This window comes from Mytilus californianus, unplaced genomic scaffold (genome assembly GCF_021869535.1).
Source record: "Mytilus californianus isolate M0D057914Y unplaced genomic scaffold, xbMytCali1.0.p SCAF_3, whole genome shotgun sequence".
Classification (NCBI taxonomy): domain Eukaryota; kingdom Metazoa; phylum Mollusca; class Bivalvia; order Mytilida; family Mytilidae; genus Mytilus; species Mytilus californianus.
Window position 1 is genome coordinate 32,685,898 of NW_026262679.1, and position 18,602 is coordinate 32,704,499.

The 18,602-nt window shown below is 31.8% G+C and overlaps 1 protein-coding gene across 3 annotated transcripts in view; it reads right to left on the reverse strand.

The window, feature by feature from the left end:
- The window catches only part of LOC127734372 (elongation factor-like GTPase 1), a 47,307-nt gene extending 36,201 nt beyond the window's left edge, over positions 1 to 11,106 (reverse strand). For 2 of the 3 annotated variants that reach the window (XM_052244207.1, XM_052244206.1), the window contains exons 1-5: positions 11,034 to 11,106; positions 3,123 to 3,210; positions 2,525 to 2,626; positions 1,315 to 1,382; positions 668 to 752 (exon numbers count right to left, since the gene is read on the reverse strand). In XM_052244207.1, coding sequence (XP_052100167.1) covers positions 668 to 752; positions 1,315 to 1,382; positions 2,525 to 2,615 — 244 coding nt within the window. In that variant the 5' untranslated portion in view covers positions 2,616 to 2,626; positions 3,123 to 3,210; positions 11,034 to 11,106. The remainder of the gene's footprint in view (positions 1 to 667; positions 753 to 1,314; positions 1,383 to 2,524; positions 2,627 to 3,122; positions 3,211 to 11,033) is intronic. The other variant, XM_052244208.1, reaches the window with a different exon arrangement.
- Between the last annotated feature and the right edge of the window lie 7,496 nt (positions 11,107 to 18,602).

Here is an 18,602-nt window from a genome sequence, read left to right on the forward strand (position 1 = left end):
TGTTTATAAAAATGAATTCCAAATATCGATTTCAACGTTTTTACAGGGATAGTGATAATGTAGTGAAATATTCTTAACAATTTCATTTCTGCTGTGATTCCTGGTTTTAAAAAAGAGGAACCAAACTTTTGGTGATCAGGATGTCCTCTAAAAATAACTGAAATTGTGAACTAAATTTGCCGGATCCTCGTTCTCGTCTTTTATTTAAGCATCACACCAGTCAAATCATGCCATGACTGCCTACATTTGTAGCATGCTTAAGGCCTTCAAAGATCCTGGTAATTGAAGGTCTTGGGCATATGTATAGCTAGTAATATACAACCTTGGTCCCTTACTGTTACCCAAAATAAGGCTGATTTTCATCTCAGGTTAAAGTGACTAAAGCCTTCAAAACTCCTAGCTGAAACCCCTGCTGTTTACATAAGATAATGTTTGACATGCCCTTTTTGAATTATCAATCAGCGTGCTACAGTGCCCTTTTCATGATTGGCTCCCTGCCCTTTTGAAATCCTAGCTGGGACTTATATTTTATATCTAATATAATTTTGCCTTCAAATCGTTTCAAGTAGTTTCTTTGTCAGTTTGTGTACTTTTAAAATATATCGTAAACATATATTTAAACACTGTTGCCCATTTTATTTTATATCTGTCATCATTTTATACTCACAGTGTTTATACATCAGAGATATTGCACTTGACTTCATTGTAATCCCTCGTATCTGTTCATCCTCTCTACTGTCCATGTATCTAAGCTGAAATCATCAGGAAATTTAAAAGTAAGTATATCATATTTTTAGATAATCTAAAATAGGTTGTGATTTTGGAACACTAACATATTGTTTTAAATGTCAGAAAGTCAAAATTGCCTCTTTATGACACAAATGAGACAACTTGAAACTTATCTCATGATAGATGAAATTTATTTGATCTTTTGAACTTTGAAAATATGGTTTAAAAAAATGTATACATGTGGAATGAATGAACTGAAACCTACTTTCAACATTAGTTATTGCTGATTTACGTTATAAACATTTGTAAGTTTTGTTTTTTAACATTAAGTATGAAAAAGTTTAAATTTCTTAAGATAACAGAAAATAATCTAAAATCTCCAACGAGTATAACGATATCTACAGTTGATCATGGTTTGTTCTGGTTTACCTAAGTCAAAGACATATATTTTCCAGCTTTCCATTGTGTGATAGTGATAAAATGAAGAAATTTCCACAGGAAGATGTCAACAAAGTAACTAGTCAACTCCAGATACTTATGTTCATAAACATAGAACACAAGTCTATAAATATCACCAATATATACCTTTCCAGCCATTCGTTGAGAGATAATTCCATTACTAGCCACCAAACTGTCAGCAAGTGTTGTTTTCCCTGAAAAACAAAATGTTACTTATATGTTTATGTTCATGCTGTTAATAAGCATTGTGTCAAACAATATGCAAGTTTGTGTGTTTAAATCTGTGTCCAAAGCTTCTTAAAAGTTAAAAAAGATGAATTAGATCAACAGTTTAATTACAAGACCATATAGTGAACAATCCAGTTCAGAATAAACAAACAAACAATTCTAAGTGTAATAAACTATTGACACAAACAGTGAAATTTACAAACAATCATTTATTCCTAGAACTATAATTGAGTGGAACCAGATGGAAGAACACCAAGTTGTGACTTAAAGCCCAGAGGCCTTCAGATAGGTCCTCAAAATTCAGTAACTACATGTGCTTTAATTTTTCGTTGTTTATATACCAAAGTTTTTGTGAACTATAATGTATTTTCACAGATACAGACAGATATAAAACCTTTTAAATCTGATGGTTAGAAAAGAAATTTACATAAATATAAAATAATCTTTCATATTTCTTATAACTGAGTATGTATTTCTTTTTAAAATATATTGTACAAAGAAATGATAAGGTTTTACTTATGAAATTACCCTAAAAACATTTTGGTAATCATATAAGATTTGTAAAAATAAGTGACTGTTTTGTTTCACTGTGAATACCCTTACATCATCCAGCCAATAGATTATTTTTGCACTTAAGGTTTATTTTTTTTAATTCTCAAAAATTCTATCTGATACATATCCAACATTTTCAACATTGTAGATGAATCAGATGATTTGGTAATTTGTTATAATAATAATAAATAATGCTCTATTACATATGATATAATGTACAAAGGGAATTAATCCATATAATATTAAATGATTATCTCCCCTATCACAATTCTCACCTCCCTATGCATGCACTGACTGTTCATTATTCTATGTTGTATTTTATTTATTTTATTGTCTTTATAATCATTGTAATCATTGTATGAAATTTCAAACTGCAAGGGTCAAAGATTGGTTAATAAAGAGTCTCCGTTTTCATTTATACACCTAAAATAAGGTCATTACAATAGGCGGTCTTTTGAATTGTATAGTTACACTCTTATTACTTTATCACCTAAAAATATTCCCGATTATATATTCTACAGGCCTAAGTAATATAGTAATTTCCTTTGTATCTTACCATGATCAACATGTGCTAAAATGCAAATGTTTCTTATACAGGCAGGCTTCTTCTGTAATTCCGACAGGGCTTTAGTATCTAAGGTCTTCATTTTTTTCTAAGCTGGTAAACAGAAATACCATAACATTTTAAATACATTTCATTGTATTACAATCAGTCATTATTGTATGATGATAGTCCCTCTGATAGCTGATTTAAAATGTATGTGTTGCAAGGTTGCTGGGGACAAAAACCTACAGAATGCTGATGATAACTGACATTTAACATTAACAAGTTCTCTTTCAAAGTTTCATTCATCAATAATCAAATATGAAGTCAGAATAAATTCACAAAAGAGTTTTCAAGTTATTATTTCAATTGCCATATCATCATGATTATAGAAAAACCATAAACACATTCAGAATTTTGGCTTAACCATCGAACAACAAATACTAGTACAGCTATAGTTTGTTTAGAATATAATCTGTTTAAATAATGTACACTAAATAACACAGCCAAATATCACAGAAAGGAGTATTCAAGATGTATAGTACTTTTCAAGCTGTAATGTCAAGAAATCTGAATTTCACTTTTAAGTAATTTGATATGAGTAACTCACTTTATAAGAGAGTGGAACTGGTTTGCTGTGAAGAGAGTGGCACTGGTTTGCTGTGAAGAGAGTGGCACTGGTTTGCTGTGATGTGGAGCTGAAGTGAGAAATAAATAATATGTTATTCATTATTTAAACTGATAAAAAAACAACATTAGATAATTATAAACTTGTACAAATCCAAGCTGTAAAGATGCATGCAATAAAATACCAGTCAGAAATCAGAATTGTACTGGAATTAGTAGATGAAAGTGACTGTTGTGAACACCCAGGCATCTAGATATCGCATTTGATGGTCTGGAAAAGCGAAGTTACTGCAGGGAATGCTACTTCTTTGTCCCATTCACCTGGTAGAATGAGTGATTGAGCCCTGCTGAAAGTTAAGTCTCAAAGAAGAATTATCATGTATAAATCTGATTTAATTTTTTATAGTATATGTAAGATTATCTCATCTAAAATATCACTTTTGTATAAACTTAAAGAATATTTGCATATAAATATATAACTCAAAACTATTTTATAATGCATATATTCTACCATAGACTAATTTTGTATGAGAGCCTCAATGAAAATTATACTACATTTTGTAGTTCTAATTGAATTACCCTCTTTTAATAAAGAATTTATTATTATTATTATTATTATTGTTAATTATGTAAGAGAAAAAATGAAAAATAGAATCTGTAGAAATAAAAGAATGCAAGTGGGGTCTATCAGTCCTACAGTGCAATTAAAACGAACATGTTTCCAAACTCCAACCACCGCAATAATTCTCAGTCACACCAGGAAACTCTGATATCCCTTCCTAAATTCATCGAGGAAATTGGGAGGGTACTCTCGGATTACCACGTAAATTTGCATCATTTTGTTCATTGTGATAGCGACATCTCTCCCAACACAGTGTGACACAGTGTTACACCGAGAAACTAATTGCCCTAATCCTACTTATCTATGCCGACACGCGACAATCAGGGTGTTTTGAATTTCTTATGTAATTAAACAATTGCATTTCCTGTCTATTTATAATCAGGTTCTATGTCTAATTAATTGCCTTAAAAAAACAAAAGTTTTAAAAGTAAAATGTTGTTTTTTATTCGTTCAATGTGATTAAGTTTATTTTTCTTTAAAAAAAACCTTTTCTTGATTTTGACCTCGTTTTTTCTCACCATTAAAATAATATTTTATTTACGAAAAGGGACATGTTTGTTTAAAAATAAACAGAAACTACTGCCACTGAATAAATGTGAGAATTTTAAAGAAAATAATATGTCTTGAACTTTTGTATATACAATTATAAAGAAACAAAATATTTGCCATGTATTTTGTTTAAGTCTACGGACATAACAATATACGATTGGTTGACATTACTTTATGATATATAATACATTTCAGCGACAACAGGAATACTTCAATAGCTAAATCAACCTTGGTACACAAATACCTGGTTCACACATGACATATTTGTCATAAGATATTGGGTATTAATTGAATGAATGAATGTGTATTACTTCGTGTGATCTTTTCTGATCAAATTAATAATTAAAATTTGCTCTTTCTGGCGAGCAGGGGAAAGTAATAACCTTTGTATAACACTATGGTCAACTGGTATGGCAGTATTATGCATTAATGGTGCTGCACTGACTCGTCATTGCATATTTATTTACGCACAATGCATGTAAACTTGTGTGTTGTATTTTGGACAGCAAAAGTTCATTTGAAAGTTATGATCAGATATGCAAGTTACATACGTGTATACCTCAATTCACTTCTTATAAACTTATGTGTCACATTTTGAAGAAAAAATAATGAAGTTCTATTTAAAAGGTATGATGTAATCAAGACAGGTTATTTTACACGTAATATTGTTTTGACAGTTTTTTAGATTTTTTTCCCCATTATATATAAAATTGCGATTTTAAAATTAACAAATTTGCCTCAGCTTTAAATTATTTAAAACTTTAATGTGGGAAGACAATTCCGCAATACAGACGAAGTTCATTTTCAGAACATTTTTTTTTTTTAAATTGTTCTTCAAAGTGCATAAATATTTTAGATTGCACTTGCAAATATAAAAGCAGCAGCTGTAAGTGGTCGAATGTAAAAATAAACATTCTGGGATAAGAATTATCCTGTATTCACAAAAATAAATGTGGATAGTGTCCACATGTGGACACAGATGATGCCCCCCTCCCCCTTGCATATCATATAGTTATAAAGGGACATAACTGAAGAACGGTAAAAGTGACGCTACCCAAATTTGAACTTGATCTGAGTTTTGTGGTAATAAGCATTCTGTGTAAGTCTCATAACGTTTGGTTGAGGCTAACTTAAGTAGAGAACAGAAACTAAAAATTCAGCAATTTTTCTATTTGTAAACACGCATAACTCTAGAACGGGTGTGTATAAGTTTTATAACAATTGGTTGAGACAAACTGAAGTTAGAGAACGGAAACGAAAAATTCAGCAATTTTTATGTTAATAAAGGGACATAAAATGGTGAAAGTGTAGCCACCAAATTTTGTACTTAATCTGTATTATGTAGTAATAAGCATTGTGTATAAGTTTCATAACATTTGGTTGAGGCAAACTAAACTTAGAAAATGGAAACAAAAAATTTGTACTTGATCTTAGTTTTGTGGTAATGAATATTGTGTATAGGTTTCATAATGTTTGATTGGGGCAAACTTAAATTACAGAATGGAAACTCAAAATTTTGCAATCTTTTAATTTATAAAGGGACATAACTCAATAATGATTAAAGTGACACTACCCAGAGCTCCAGATAAGAATTCACAAATTGGGGTTTTTACCCACCATTTTTTTATGTAATTGGGTGATAAAGTTTTTTAATTGCATTATCAATTCCAATTCACCCCTCAAGCAAATATCAAATTGGGTTTTTCACCACCAAGCTCCTTAATGTATTGGGTTTTTTCATCAACACAATATTGAATATTTAGGCATGTTATAATCACATTATATCAACCCCAGATGTGTTTCCATCTTAAATGTGTTTCTTTCTTTGTAGAATATGTGCTAGCTGTTTTATTTGGTTTATCCACTGACGAGCAATTGTACATTTAATTTGTGTCCCGTTTTAAACGTTCTGTCAGTTTTGGTATTTTCTCAAAACTTATGTTAACAGCAGCTGGTGTCACTAGTTGGACAGGAACTAATTGCCTTTCTAGATCCCATATGATCACCCTACAGTTTAATTATAGTTGGGGTAGGTGTGGCTAAGTGTTTAGATTTTTTTGTAATATATGTGAAATTTAGGTGCTGTAAGAAAGTTTTGCCAGTCCTTTCACCTATTTGCCAGATCTACTTTTGAATAAAAATAAAAAGTAGTTTCCAGATTTAAGATATACCCCAAAACCTTGAGGTTTATAGGGTGGTTTATAATGACGGAGACCACATTCAACTTAAATTTACAAATAATTCTGCAACATCAAGTAAATAAATGACAATGTTATACTGCACTTGCAAATAAGACAACTATCTTAAGCATCTAGAACAATTAGACCAAAACAAAGAAAGTGTCAAGCTGCATTGACGTAAAAAACGGATATGTGTATTCACTCATCAACTAAAATGAAAAAAATAATATATAAACTGTTTTCGTTTAATTCAATTTACATAAATCTGGGTTAAATTGTCCCTTATCAGAACTTTTGGTTTCCGTTGCTTTCAAACTACATATCATGTCATAATTGATTTGGCCTTTCACTTTTTCCAACTGATTTCGTTTTTGACGGAACCCCGTGTTTATAGCAATGTTCTCGTTATGGTACGCAAACACGCCCGTGCGTTCAATGGCCGCTTCCTAAAATCACTAGCTGAGTCTTGTTATCATCATAACTTTCCCTCAGCTATCAAAAAGAAGCCGAAAACATGCTTCTATTCAATATTTTTACCGGACATTTCCTTTCGTTTTAATTCATTGTATGTTATAATAAATCCCGAGCAATTCGAAAAAATATGACAGCATGTAACACGCTAATTGGATAAACGCCGAGAAGATCGAAATTTTTTCATAAACACGTGTACCTTTTGAGCAACGGAAAATTCCAACAGGGACCCATTACAGTTACTTGATGCAGGGTTCTATTTTTAGAACGAAAGGACATTTCCAATTATAAATATTATAAAAATAGATTTACGCGACGACTGTAATCAAGTTAGGGTAAATAACGCAAACGATAGCGAATAAAAGCGTTAAGAACCCATGTTTTTGGCATATAATTGGGTTTTCCTTTGAATTAATTGGGTTATTGAACCCTGCAATGGGCAATTGCATTGGGTTTTTAATCATTTTTATTGCGTGATCACGCAAATACGCAGCTTATCTGGAGCTCTGCTACCCAAATTCAACTTGATCTGTGTTTTATCAGTGGAAGGCAAAATTAAACATTGCATTGTATAAAGCATTGATTGTAGTTGATTCAACTATAATCATGGACAAAGGAAGATAACTCCAATTTTAATAAACTGCTTCGCTGAGCGCAGCTGGATACGCCCGCAGAGGTCCAACCCTGAACAGTTGGGGCAAAAATGGACACAATATTCAAGCTTGATACAGGTCTGAATTTGGATTGTAATTAAATATTTGACATATTATAGGTTTCTGAATAAATGTAGTCAAAGAACTTGAAATTGGTTATATGAATTGAATTCATATTCAATTAAAGATTTCTTGCTGTTGTGCAATACACTGTGCTGTTGCGCAATACTTAGTAAATCTGTTGTCAGACTATAAACAAATAAATTTCAATTTCTTCTCAATGTCAGATTTGAAATTTATGAAAATCAATAGGGAGATTACATCAATAGCTATAAATAATTCACCAAAGTTTCATGAGAACTGCTGGAAGCATTTTTGAGTTATTGTCCAAAAACTGGAAAAAAAACCCCTTTTTTAATGAATAAAACCCCATAACTCGGAAACGAACAATCTAAAATTTATAAAAATCGAAAGGGAGCTCATGTCAATAGATATAAACAATTCATCAAAATTTCTTGCAAGTTGGTGAAAGCATTCTTGAGAAATGTAAAATCTAAAATTTATAAAATTCTAAAGGGAGCTTACATCATCAGATATAATGTTACAATTAATAAACAATTCACCAAAGTTTCATGAGAACTGCTGAAAGCATTTTTTAGTTATTGTCCAAAAACTGGAAAATCACCCTTTTTTTATGAATAAAACCCTGTAACTAGGAAACATACAATCTAAAATTTATAAAAATCGAAAAGGAGCTCATGTTAATAGATATATAAAATTCATCAAAATTTCTTGCAAGTTGGTAAAAGCATTCTTGAGTTATTGTCAGAAAACTGGAAAATCCCCCCTTTTTTAATGAATAAAACCCCAAAACTCGGAAACGGTAAATCTGAAATTTATAAAAATGGAAAGGGAGCTCACGTCAAAAGATATAAACAATTCACCAAAGTTTCATGCATATTGGTTAAAGCTTTTTTGAGTTAACGTCCGATATGTTGACGACGGACAGACTGTCAACGGTATACCATAATATGTCCTATAAACGGGCGTATAAAAATTACTTGATATTTAGAAGAAAATAAAAATTTTGCAATTTTTCCATTTATAAAGGGGTATAACTCTAGAACGGTTAAAGTGACGCCACCAAAATTCAAACTTGATCTGTGTTTTGTTGTAATAAGCATTGTGTATAAGTTTCATAACATTTGGTTGAGGCAAACTTAAGTTAGAGAACGGAAACTAAATTTTTTTCAATTTTTCCATTTATAAAGGGGCATAACTCTAGAACGGTTAAAGTGACGCAACTAAAATTCAATCTTGATCTGTGTTTTGTGGTAATAAGCATTGTGTATAAGTTTCATAACATTTGGTTGAGGCAAACTTAAGTTAGAGAACAGAAACTAAAAATTTTTGCAATTTTTCCATTTATAAAGGGGCATAACTCTAGAACGGTTAAAGTGACGCCACCAAAATTCAAACTTGATCTATATTAATGGTAATAAGCATTGTGTATAAGTTTCATAACATTTGGTTGAGGCAAACTAAAGTTAGAGAACGGAAACCAACTTTTGGACGTACGGACGTACGTACGTACATACAGACGGACAAGGGTAAAACTTAATGCCCCCTTCGCTACAGCGGGGGCATAAAAATTAATAAGACAACATTAATTTTACATGTACTACTTCATACAATATATCTTACAACAACGTTATTAAAAGTGTAGGAATTTGTATCTGCAAAATATTTGGCTCTCCTGATCAAAATTATTAGACAAAACTTTCAAATGAAGGACATGCATGAAATCAGAGATATACATGTATATATTATGTCTCTGATAAAATCTAAGAAGCCTGAAGATAACGTACTTGATGACATTAAAGTGAGGAACTTTAGTATCAAGAAACTTTAATGGAAGGCAACAAAAACAGTTGGGATATTAACTGATTAAAGCAGTAATAAGGTCTGAAAGCTAAACGATGGAAAATAAACAAGGTAGCTTTTAGTCATTGAGAGGTGCTGATTTGGCTCGATACCCAAATGTCTTTATGGATGCTGAAATATCTTTCTCTAGTAAAAAAATGTCATTTACAGGTACTGGAATGTTGTTCACAAGTGCAAAAATGTCCTTGTGTCAATCAGTCTCATTGCTGAATTGTCTAGAAATCGGATAAATTACAGTCGTGTCCGGTAATTCCGCCCGTCCGGTAACTCCGCCCCTTTACTTCCGTGTGCGTCCCTTCCATAAATATATTGTCTAGTATGAAAAAAACATTTGCTTACGTCAAATCTAAATCAAAGGGAGACAATGCAATTTTAAAAACTATGGAAAGCCAAAATAACAATAATAAAATGTTTTTTTTCTTAAAGTTCCTGTATCTTTAATAAATATCTATGGAAAAGTTTGTCACAAGCTTTCTGTATCTTGTTTTTTTTTTTATTTAAAAGTAAAAAAAAAAAGAAAATATATTTACTCTAAAATAAAATTATAGATTACATTAAAACCACTATATACTGCACAGACTTTAAACCCATCTACCAGGATGATGAATACATGCAAATGCGTGTCTTATTAACTGCATTTCAGAATACTGAACGATGGCCATTTTAAATGACAAGACTATTATTAACCATGCTATTGACATTTTTATCTATTTCTATCATGTCTATAATCATATTTTTTACTTTTCTTTTTTTTCCCTGTTCTTTATAAAAAAAAATATTTTATTATTATTTCATCAATTTCTTCATAATATTGACTTGAAATTTTTTTTTCTCATTCATCTGGAATTCCTTTCTTAGTTTTCCATTAATAAATCATCATTTCCTTATTTTGTTGTTCGTTAATATGTTATAAACAGGCCCTCCATAGATGTTTACTACACATGGGCGGATTACCGGAAAAACACACTTTTGTTATAAACACAGGTGACCTTTTTGTTTGATTGATTTTCAAAATCATTTTTAGATATTTTTGCGGAAATGAGATATATTTATACGTAAAATTTAATTTTCAGTGAATAGATGCAAATCAAATTTGATGCAATTTTTATTTAATAGAGCAGAAATATATACGATCAAAACCTTAGGTGGGCCGAATTACCGGACTGCATCGTATATGCATAACATTAACAAAATAATTGTTCATCCATATGCACATATTATCTCATACATGGTCTGGTTATAGCTTTTGTAACATAGAAATTATGCCTCTCTATCATTCCCTGTCTGTATTTCTATAAATTAAGTGCCTGCGTATCATATGACTAACTGACTAAATCTGCATCATATATAATTTTACTTTTTGATTTTTGCCTCTGAATCATTTGATTCGAATTTGGTAAAAAATGGGAATAAATCGCTATTTCTAGTCAACATTGGTGTGATTGTATGATTATATTTTGGAAAAATACACTTACAATTGAAATCTACATTTCAATATGCTAAAAATATAAACAAAACGTGGAGAAATCGTGTTGCGAAATCCTAAATTTTATGTTTCGATGTAATTAAGAAGCACGATTGGTGATAGCGTTACTGCGTTCTTTTAAACGCATTTATGATCTACATACTGGTATAGAAAATTACACAATGCACAAATTTTTATAGCAACGCACAAGAATGTATGCGATTGACGATTGATATATATGAAACTCGATGATATATATGATCCTGCAATATATATAATTTCTGGGATGTTACCTAAAAAATCTCAAATAGATGTTAGAGTTTAAACTTTTTATGGAAATATTACTAGACAAGAAAAAAGTTCTATTGAATGGCAACTAGCGGAAAGGCAATTAAATGTTAAATCTATTGATAGTAATAGTCGATTTAGTTTACTGAGAAAAAAACATGTTTATGCCCCACCTACGATAGTTTTAGGGACATTATGTTTTCTGGTCTGTGCGTCCGTTCGTTCGTTCGTCCGTCTGTCTGTCCCGCTTCAGGTTAAGGTTTTCGGTCAAGGTAGTTTTTGATGAAGTTGAAGTCCAATCAACTTGAAATTTAGTACACATGTTCCCTGTGATATGATCTTTCTAATTTTAATGCCAAATTAGAGTTTTTACCCCAATTTTATGGTCCACTGAACATAGAAAATGATAGTGCGAGTGGGGCATCCGTGTACTATGGACACATTCTTGTTGAACTATGAATAGAATGATCCTGAACAATATTTAGTCAACCCAATTTCTAAATACCAATGGAAGAGTGAAATAACTTCCAAGATTCACAAATTTTGGACTCAGAAGATATTAAATCAAGCAAAACTTTATACCAGTTTAAAGTCCTTGTCAATGATATAATACCAGGACGTTGTCATCCTATTACTAATACAAACACTATGAATACAAGAGAAATTATCAGAATTCCTTAGTACAAAAATTAAAACAGCTACTGGAAGTTACATTCTACAAGCAGTTAGAGCCAAGTTTAAAGCTAATTCAGAACTGTCTTTATGTAAATTGTGTAACAAAACAGAAGAAACTTTATCACATTTTTATTAACATGTAAAAGTCTAGAAGATATTAGAAAACCCAACCGATTTTGGAAGATTTAATTAATTCCTGTGGTAAAGAGTTGGCTTTTTTTAAATATGAAAGATGAACAATTTGATATTTTACAACTTATTATTCATCCATTTGCTTATATTTAGCAATATTTAGAAATGAAAAGGCTTGTACAGTGTTACAGAATTTTTTTGTGAACCAGAATACTCAGAAGAGGTGTGCCTACATTGGCAGAATTTATATAACAGATTACAGATTACAGATGGGGTCTGCGGAATAGACAGTTAAAGAAAAAAAAAAGAATCGAGAATAAATGGGTGCAAAAGGATAACTTCTTTTTAGGTAATAAAATACTGATTACAGAATTGAACGATGTAGGAAAAACGAAATCATCTAATTATGATACAATTAAGAGTAAAATCATTTTTATGGGGATTTTACAGAATAAGCGTTATTTTTAAAGATTAAAAAATGCCTTGAAAATTTAAAGAATACAGAAATTCTTGACCACAGGCATCCAGACCCTCATATATATATAAATATATATGTTGATTAACTTAGGTGCACTTATCAAGACGAACAATAGAAAATAAAAACCAGTACTTCCTACTTTAGGGGCTGTCTTGTTTAAAAAAAAAACAATTTTAATGATCTGTTCCTACGTCCTACCGTTACCTTGTTACAGTGTATAGAAGTCTCAGGTCCTAGTGCAATAACATGAAAAACTGACTTGTCTAGAATGTTTCTTAAACATTGGAGATTCATGGTCCATATGACTGACATTAATGCATGGTAATATAAGATGGGAAAATGACCGAATAATTAAATTTTCAGTAAACTCCATAACGGGAAGGTGCACAACCTCGATAGGTAAATAGGTGAAGTTCTAATGATTTGGATACTATAAACATTGATTGTTAGCATCTTTCTTTCCTTAATTCATATTAGGATGACTTTATACAGGAAGCTTTTAAGAAGAATGAAAAGAAGCTAGCATTATCCTTTAACTTAACGTTCCGCTATATCGATGATGTCCTCTCCCTAATAAATACAAAGTTTGGTGACTATGTTGACTCTGGGACTATTATATCCGAGTGTCAAATCCCGTCAATATATTATGTCCCAGGTTGAACGCATCTATCCAAACGAACTTGAAATAAAGTATAAAACAGATACAGTTAAGTCTACCTCATATCTTGTCTTGCATCTAGAAATTGACAATGAGAACAACACTTTACGACAAAAGAGATGATTTCAGCTTCCCAATTGTGAACTTTCCATTTCTATGTAGCAATATTACAGCTGCGCCTGCATATGGAGTACATACTTCCCAGTTGATACAATATTCCAGGGCGTGCGTTTCAAGGTAAATTATATTTTACCTTCGCGTTCCGCTATGTGGATGGTGTACTTTCAGTGAACTTCACTGAAAATTTGGAGACTACGCTGATCGCATTTATACTATTGAAATTGAAATAAACGTGTTACTACAGATAAATAAGGTTTTCTTTATATCTCGATCGATAGTGAGGGTCCGTTGAGATCTATATTCATAAGGACAAAAATGATGACTTTAGTTTCCCATTGATGTTTCCATTTTAATGTAACAAGATCACAGCAGCACCTACATCTCCCTGGCCTACTGAATTTGATATTCCGAAGCTTGTTATTCCTTTCAGAATTTCTTTGATCGAGGGTTGCTGTTGACATAAGAATAAATTATATTCTAAATTGATATACATTTTGTTCCAATAGTCTAATAATAAAGTTGAATACGTCATTGTGATTTGAAATATCGTTATTGAAACGTAGCCGAGTCACAGATGACCACGTTTATATTCAATTTGTCGTAACTATACCGGCATCTTTCCCAGTTCATGACCATCACTGTACCGCTGGGTCTATTTCATGCATGAGCGAACACGACGGGTGACAAAAGTGGAGCATGAATTGTCATTGATATGTTCATTTTTTTGTAAATATACTGTTTACAAATTTTTGAATTATTCGAAATAAGGTTTTTCTACCCCCCAGGTATAGATTGCCTTAGCATTATTTGACACAACGTTTAGGAATTTAATGCTATTTAACTTCGTATTTGATTAGGCCTTCAAACTGTTTTGATTCGACGGTCACTGATGAAACTTATGTATAGACGAAGCTTTTGTTTGGCGTACACAATTATAAGACTGGAATCTTTGGTGAGCTAGTATTGACTACAATTTTGGACTTAATTATACTTATCAAAACTAAATTAATCACATATACGAAATAAACAGATATAGATTGTAATACAGTGAGTATACATGTCTTGAGCAAATACTCGTATTTAGGCGATATCATTCGTCGTTATGTTGTAACGTCACTGTATAGCTGAACTAGAAACATCGTTATGGCTGGAATCTAAGGTAAGAACGAAGTTGAACATTCATACTTTGCTTCTTTTTTAGTGTGATACTGCTGCCGTCTCACGCATGATAAGTCTAGACATGAGCTTACTACAATTACTCGCCTGATCCAGTCTTTCTAGATTATTTTCTCTCTCCTAAATTGCTTTCTCCAATATCTTTCGCGTCTTATCCCTCAGTTTCTCTCGGATGTCAGACAATGATATCTTCTGAAACAACAACAACAACAACAACAACAACAACAACAACAATTTTTATTTGTCTATCAAGACGCCCCGAGGAGCAGTACAATTACAGTTTAAATTAAAGTGTACAAATAATTGTGGTGATTTTTTTCATTGAGCTATTTGAAATTACAATACATGACAATAAAACTAAAACTATGTATGAGAAGGGAGACAAAATAAACACAGTATATTCCCAAAGATAATGAGTGAGTGAACACAAGCAGTACCGTTGTATTATTAAAAGAAGAGCTGGGGGCTACTCATGTTTAGTTACTGCATGTTGTTTAGTGTTTTATCCTATTAAATAATAATTCATTTGTATTGTATCAAGGAATTGTATACTTAAATATACAACAATTCTTACTATACAAATCCTTGATTGTATATATGCCCTCAACTCCTCGGGGTATAAATGTGCATTTCTTTTTATTCAATTCAATTCAAATGTTTATTGCCATATAAACTATAAACAATAAGTTTGTGACAAATACAAAATGAGTATACAATATAACTGAAACTCACACATATATACACAATCATTTAATAACAGTAATGATAGTCCAGAGTCCTATATGTTCTCAGTTCTAATGACGTTTTAATGTAGGAACCCAATATATTTACTTGTGATGGTGTTGATAGATTGAGTATAAAAATCACATTTAATAAAAAATAAATGGAGAATGTGTCCATGGGACACAGATGATGTCCTCGCCAGTTTGCGTATTCATAACGTTATAAAGGGGCATAACCCAAGAAGGGTAAAAGTAACGCCACCCAAATTCGAACTTGATCTGAGTGTGTGGTAATAAGCATTGTGTATATGTTTTATAACATTTGGTTGAGGAAAACTTAAGTTAGAGAACGGAAACGAAAAATTCAGCAATTTTTCCATTTGTAAAGGGGCATAACTCTAGAACGATAAAAGTGACGACACCCAAATTCCGACTTGATTTGTGTTTTGTGGTAATAAGCATTGTGTATTATTTTCATTACATTTGGTTGAGGCGAACTAAAGTTAGAGAACAGAAACCAATTTTGGACGTACGTACAGACGGACAATGGTAACACTTAATGCCCCCTCCGCTGCGGCGGGGCATAAGAAAACTAGATTTGATATATACTCATTCCATTCCAATCTGTCAATATTAAAGATCCATTTAGTATTTAATACTTTTGCTTGGCGCGCCATTCAGGCATGTTCTGCATAGGGGGTCGACCGGGAAGAAGAGCAATTTTTATATTTTTGAATTTATATGAACAGACATTTGGCTTGCAGTAGGCATCTATGGATCACTAAAATACTTGTTGTAACTAAGGGTTCTTTAAAACGTACAGAGACTAAGGCATCCAAGTTTGAATTCCTATGAATATCAATGGTCATTATTAATCATTTGAAATAGATAACTGTAAAATACCAGAAAACCAATTGAAATAAATAATCGTGATCGCCCTGGAGTCGTTTGTCTGAATTGATATATTATAGGGCTTGTCTAACTTGCCACGGGACTGTTATTCTCGATGATATCATATGTATAAGCCCATGCCAGTAGCTAACTGCGAACTGAGACGAAATATAACATGCATTTCTCAAATTTTTCCATTCATTTGAGAAAATATTAATTTTTAGAAACTAAAGCTCAAATTGCAACTCTCTCAGACACAGTTGACTGGCTTATAAATAGTTTTGTCTGTTCTTTTAGTCCCCCTTTTTTTTTGCCATACATCTCTTCATAAAAATACAGCCACAGCACATTTTGGAAATGTTGTACGGACCTGAAAGCAATTTAGTAAAACTATAACGATCCGAAATGTAACCAAAAGGTACTAAGGTTTACATGGACTGCCTAGACACTCACAAATTCTGCCGCGGCCCTCTGTAATCAGTATTGCACATGCTGATTTATTCGTGTTAGGGCTGATTTGCTCATATCATTTAATAATGTAATTTAATTCATTTGCGCGCCCCTTGCACATATGAGATGTTCGTGCTACCGCTCTGTATGTATCTTCGCTGTACCTACTTTTCAGTTCCGAAACAACCACTGTACATTAAATCATCATTAAAATGTGACGTAATTATATTCCATGATCATAATTGGAGGTAATCAAGGTAGATCGAGCCTATTTCACTGGGCATCTTGTTCGGAAATCTTTCAAATTTTAACATTAATTTATCATTCGAACGAGCAAAATATATTTAATACAAAGAAAAAAAAGTATTTAAACTTTGATTTATTATCAAAGTTAGAATATTTTCACAAATAGCAAAATTTTATGAAAAAAAAACTTTTTAGGGGAGATAATTCGGGGATTTTTTAATATTGAAATATACTCAATTTCGTACGGTGACCTGTTAATTCAAGTTCTGTGTCAATTGGTCTCTTTTGGAGAGTTGTCTCATTGGCAATCATACCACATTTTCTTATTGTTATATCAACAACAGAAGAAACGCACCACCTCCATCAATTTCATTGGAATTGTTTCAATTGTATGTGACTTCTTTATAAGTGCTTGAAATGAATAAAAAAAAAATCGCAATGTTACTGGAGTCAACAACATCTAATTCTGTGAAAATGAAGATTTAATGAATTTTTATTTTTGACTTCAGAAAAAAAAAACAGATTTTCAACACAAAAATGTAAAATGTTGCAAAATTTTTGTCGCGTGTATCTTTTCACCTAAAAACAATGCAAAGTGACTTTGATGGTCAAATTTTGATAGAATTTTTCTGAAATGACCAATTTTAAAATGACTTACCTTAGACTTTTGATTTTTGACTTTTTGGGTTGAAATCCTCATTTTCGCCACAAAAACGAAAATTTCTCTTAAACCCGCATTTTCTCTTGAAAAAATCAGAAAAATTTACCTGCTGTAAAATTTAAAATAAAGACGGCAGAGTGAACAAATAAGAGTTTTAGTTTTCTTGATTTCGCCGCTCTCTATTTTTTACAATTAAAATATATGGAAACATTTTTTGCAGCACGATTTGAAGATAATAGTTTTTGAATTCTAAATCTCTTCTGAAAAGAATAGATGTTTTTGTAAATTGTTGGGAAAAGATAAAAGCAGGCGGGGAAAAGGGGGAAAATCAGTAAGTACTATTTGTTTGAACGCTGTGGAACCATCTCTTCCTATTTAAAAAAGAAGTACAAAATTAAAACAAAACCTGCCCATCATCGGCCGGGAGAATTTTGTAAATTATTTTTAATAAAAGTATTACCGAAAAAGTACAATTACGGAAGCAAGACTTCTCAAAATTGCCGTTCAATCACCGAAAGACGTCGTACCCTTTACGAAAAATCTTTACTTATGACGCGACCTTATTGTTAACGTCACTGACGGCAAATATTCTTGTGTACTGTAGAAAAAAACAAGCTTAGCAGTAAACGGAAAGTTGCGGAATATTTCCTGGCACTAGAAGAGTTAATTACGGGAACAGAAAATATAACGGTAAAGGTCTATGTGTAAATTACGTCAACAGCAAAAATCACAAAGTCGCCTCTCTCCCGTCTTGCCACATTCTCATAACCTCACATTCTGAACCCACTATATACACTGCCTTATTTTTTTATGGTTATTTTCTGATTTTTTTTTTGATTGGAACAGATTGGAAGAAAAACATATTTTGATCAAGGTGAAGGAATATACAATTCTGATTCCGAGTTTTCCCATTAAATTTAATGTTTGATTTCTTTAAAAAAATGCTTGCGTGTTACGATTTTAAAACATTTCAAGATAAAAAAAAAAAACCAAAAAAACACAATAGTTAATTGGTCGTTCCCTTGTCCGAAGACTACTGAATGTTTTACAGTAGTCCGGCAGCTGAACAGGACCGAGTCACA